At 40.6% G+C, this 4867-nt stretch overlaps 1 protein-coding gene across 1 annotated transcript; it reads left to right on the forward strand.

The window, feature by feature from the left end:
• The first annotated feature begins 2463 nt into the window (after positions 1 to 2463).
• LOC127796876 (xylan glycosyltransferase MUCI21-like) lies at positions 2464 to 3720 on the forward strand. The gene has a single exon (XM_052329280.1). The coding sequence runs from the start codon at positions 2464 to 2466 to the stop codon at positions 3718 to 3720; it is 1257 nt and encodes a 418-aa protein (XP_052185240.1).
• Positions 3721 to 4867: the final 1147 nt, after the last annotated feature.

Here is a 4867-nt window from a genome sequence, read left to right on the forward strand (position 1 = left end):
CAATTTTAGGCATTTAGTGACCAATTTTTTCAATCACTAAAAGCCTTTTTTTTTTTTTGTAGTGGGTTCGTCTTGGTCATGGGTCATTTTGCATCAAGTGGTTCTTCATTCAGGTTAACTAGAGACAAGGACAATAGTCATCGATTGAAGGCTGACAATGAATAGAAAGGTGGAATTGAGGGAAGGTTGAAGGTGATGGGAGAAGAAGACAATTGTCATCAGTAAAAGGTTGATGGCGAAGAAGAAGGCAGAATGGAATGAAGGTCGAAGGTGATGGGAAACAAGGTCTACGATCGTCGGTCGAAGAGAAAGGCAGAATTGAAGGTCAAAGGTGACGGAAGACTGGGACAATGGTCGTCAATCGAAAGCCGACAACCAAGGGGAAGGCGGAATGAAAAGAAGGTCGAAGGCAATGGGAGACAGGGATGATTATCGTCAATCGAAGGCTAACGACAAAGAGAGAAGTGGAACAAAAGAAAGGTCAAAGTTGACTAGAGACAGGGACGACTATCGTTAGTCGAAGGGTAATGACGAAGGGGAAGGTGGAATGAAAGAAAGGTCGAAGTTGATAGGAGGCGAGGACAACAATTGTTGGTCGAAGAGAAAGGCGGAACGAAAGGTCAAAGGCGATGAGAGACTATAGGACTACGATCATCAATCAAAGGTTAATGACGAAGGGAGAGGCAAAATGAAAGGAAAGTCGAAGGCAAAGGGAGATAGGGATTATGGTCATTAGTCAATGGTGAAAAGGAAGGCAAAATGGAAGAAAGGTCGAAGGCGATAGGAGATAAGGACCACGGTCATCAATTGAAGGCCAAAGACGAAGGGGAAGGCTGAATTTGGAAGTCAAAGACTCGAAGGTAGGGTTCTTCTTCTTTTACTTTTTTTTTTCCTTCTTTTCGTCTTCCTTTCTTGTTTAGTTCGTGTCGGCCAAAAATGACGTTGTTTTGGAACTTTGGTCAATTCGATTATTTTGGTTATTTCCAACTCAAAAACCGAACTAAAACTGATTAACCGAAATTTCACAAAAGAAAACCGAACCAAATTTTATCAAAAAATGACGTTTGATTATTTTAATTAGATCAAAATTTTTGCACCCCCGGCACTGAAAGGTTTATCAATAATTAATTAATTATCTATAATTAGATATCAAAATAAGAGTAAGAGTGAGTATTAATAAGTGATTTTTTTTAATCTTGTTTTGTATTTATTTTAGATGAATATTTTATTTATTTCAAAGTAATAGATACACTTATTTTTAACAAATTTTACTTTAAAATATTACAATTTTAATTTAATATAGAGAAAGAATGTTACTTCTGTAGTTATTGTGCGGTTTAGTATATAGATTATAGAAGAATATGGGTGATATTAAGTATTTAGATTGTGTGCAACTGTGGATGTGACAAATCTAATTTATTTCAGGACTTCTCCTCAAACGGAGCATAAACAAATGAGCTGACCTTTATTTTGTAATGGTTTTTAATATTGAATTAATTGGTATACAATTTTGATTTCATTTTTTTACATCTTTTATGGCTCAACATTACCTTTTCAAAATTAAAAATACTTAAAAAAAATTATATTATATTATATTATACACTTATCTGGGACAAATATTTTCAAAAATTCTCCCACCTCTTGTGAATGTATATTCTTTTTTTTCTTACACAAAGCACTTTCATAAAAGAAGGGTTTGACAAATACCCACTAAAAAATTTATCTATCACTAAATTATGGACGATATGTTGAAATTAATTACTTTTAATGTGGAGTTACTTAGTACTAAATGCTCTATGTGAGTTTTAAGTTTTTGAAATTGAATTAAATTTGTAGTTACTAAACCTTCATTTAAGGGGGTTTAATTCTTACAACTCTTTCTTGAACTACCATGAAAAAGTTCAAAGAAAACTCAAGCTTTCATATCCACCACTAATCCCATCAGGTTTGCTTGCTCATATCTTTCTTCATTAGATCTCTTTTCTCTTTCTTTAATTTTTTTTTTTTGGAAGAAATGTTCCGTTAAAAAATAGTATTAAACGATCAGAAAGAAAAAAATAATAATTTTTTGTATTATGAGATTTTCTTTACACATATTTATTGCGGAGAAAAACTCGAATAGAGAGTCATTCATCTAAAACTTTATATATTTGATAGTTTCATATGATCAATTCATCCATTCACAAATATGTTGGCGATTATACGCATTTTAGACAATAAAACTAATTTACAAAAACTAGTCATATGTCTTGTGCCAATCGTATTGTTCTTTGCAGTCAATCTTATTTTGACAATGATTATAGGATCACTCGATACGGATCCAATAATAAATCAAGGTATTATACTCATTTAACACATGCATGATCTTTTTTTTTTTTTAAGTACATGTTCAATAAATTAATTGAGTATACAAAAAGTTATTATGTTTTTTTGCATGAAAACTGACCAATTTTTTATGATTGCATGGTTTGGACAATTAATGGGTGGGCAGATCTTGACGCGGAAGAAGAGATTAGTGACGGGAAATGGGAAAGCCCGGAGCCCACTTGGTCAATCAGCTGTGATCGGTCCCATTTTGAGTATGATCTTTGCTACATCAACCGTCCATTTGCCTATGATCCAAAGGCCTCGATGTTGTCTTCTGTGGACCCCACCAACTCGACCCCACCATTGGCGGAAAGGATCTTACCGTACCCCCGCAAATGGCAGCACAACGCCATGGAATATGTCAGAGAGATCAAGCTCACCACAAAGCCGCTCGGCTCTCCCTGCGCTGTCACGCACGCTGCGCCAGCCCTCATCTTCAGCGCGGGCGGCTTCACCTCCAACATTTTCCATGATTTCAACGAAGGCTTCATTCCTCTATACGTCACCGTTCACGAGTTCTTCGCCGGCCGAGACGTCATTTTGGCGATCGTGAATTGCAGCGGCTGGTGGCTAGACAAGTACGCCGACCTAATCCCGCGCTTCTCGCGCCACCCTATCATCAACCTGGATCGCGAGACCGCCGTCCATTGCTTCCCGAAGGCGATCGTCGGGCTCATGTCGCACGGCCCGATGACGGTGGATCCGACACTGCAGCGCCGGCCCGACCAGAAGACGGTCCGCGATTTCCACGCCCTGCTGGAGAGCACCTACGGCCAACGGCAACGGCGCAGCCGCCCCCCGCCGGCGCCTAATTCGAGGCCGCAGCTCGTGCTGATGAGCCGAACAACGCACCGCGTGTTGCTGAACCAAGACGAGTTCCTCCAAGCCGCGAAGGAGGTAGGCTTCGACGCGGTGGCGTTCGAGCCGGCGCGCGACACGCCGATGCGAGAGATCTTCAGGATTCTCCACGGCAGCCACGCGATGGTCGGCGTTCACGGAGCGGGACTGACGAACGAGCTGTTCCTCCGGCGAGGGGCGGTCTTCGTGCAGATCGTGCCGATAAGGAACAGCTGGCTGGGGGACATATGCTACGGGAAGCTGGCGGTGCGGTTAGGGCTAGAGTACATGGCGTACGACATCGGGGTGGAGGAGAGCAGCCTGTACGGGCAGCATCCGAGGGAGATGCTGGACCCGAACGATCAAGGAGGGATGCTAATGAGCAACTGGTCGCACTGGGATATGTACATGAATCAGAACGTGAGCCTGGATTTGGGCAGGTTTAGAAGGTACCTGGAGAGGGCTTACGAGAAGGCGAAGCTCTTCATGCTGAAGGCAAGCCATCGCCATCGCTAGAACACCAAACAAATTAACCATCGATCAGAAGAATGAATCATCAGCATTCATCGCCAGATTTAAAAGGGAACGTTTCCGTGAATCAAATCCGTACTTATTTTTGAGTTTTAGCTCTGCAAAGAAAAGAATTCCATTAATTAGCTTATTTATTTATTTAGTTTCAGCCATCAGCAGCTTGACATGACGGCGAAACAAACAAACCTTAAATTTGTTTATTTACCACTTTTTGCAGCAGAATTCAAATCTCTCCATGCATGCTTGTACTTGTATGATTGCTTACCCTTCCAGCACTCTCTAGGTACTTAATTAATTTATGGAGCCGTGCCCGAATAGTTGACGCATGAAATGATCGAACAGAACGAAGTCCGCTCAACCAAGGTTTGGCTGACTTCATCTAAGATGAAATTCGCTCAGTATATTGTTATTAAAATTAAATAAAAATTAAAATAAAAAATAATTAAAATTATAATATAAAAATTAAATTAAATTATAATTATAATATAAAAAATAATTAAAATGAAGTTCGTGGCTGGCAAACTTCAATATGAATGAAGTTCGCCCGCATAGCATCGAGCGGACTTCAACTATGTTAGTGGCGGGCGGACTTCATCTGCCCAGCAGTCCGCCTACTGCTGGGCAGGCGAACTTCATCATGGATAAAGTCCGTCTGATCGTTATTTGGACCCGTGTTTCGAGGTGAAGCAGCAGTTTCAAGGTGAAGATATTTTTGTCTTTTAATGCTTTTAGTTATCCTGTACGTCAACCAATTCGGGCATAGTAGCATTTTCCTAATTTATGTCAAATTGTCATTTTTTTTTCATTTTCATTTGCTTCCTCTGTATATTATTGGGATTATCGCCCTTACGCGGTCCTCCATCGCTCGTGTCCTCAATTTCGATAGAAGAAAAAAATCGCAAATGGACATTTGGCTCTTGCCTAAATCGAGTATTGAACTCGTGACCTACTGGTACTAATTTCAGTGTATCACTTGCCCACCACTTGACCTATGCCCTGGGGAAGCTTCCTCTATATATTCTTGTTAGCTATATATTTGGTATTGTTATGGGTGCTTTTTGGATAAAGTTAAGCGGACTGGACTCGACCCAGCAAGCCGCCCCAATCTCCCAAAGCCCAAGAGGCCCAAGGC

Source organism: Diospyros lotus, chromosome 3 (genome assembly GCF_014633365.1).
Source record: "Diospyros lotus cultivar Yz01 chromosome 3, ASM1463336v1, whole genome shotgun sequence".
NCBI lineage: Eukaryota > Viridiplantae > Streptophyta > Magnoliopsida > Ericales > Ebenaceae > Diospyros > Diospyros lotus.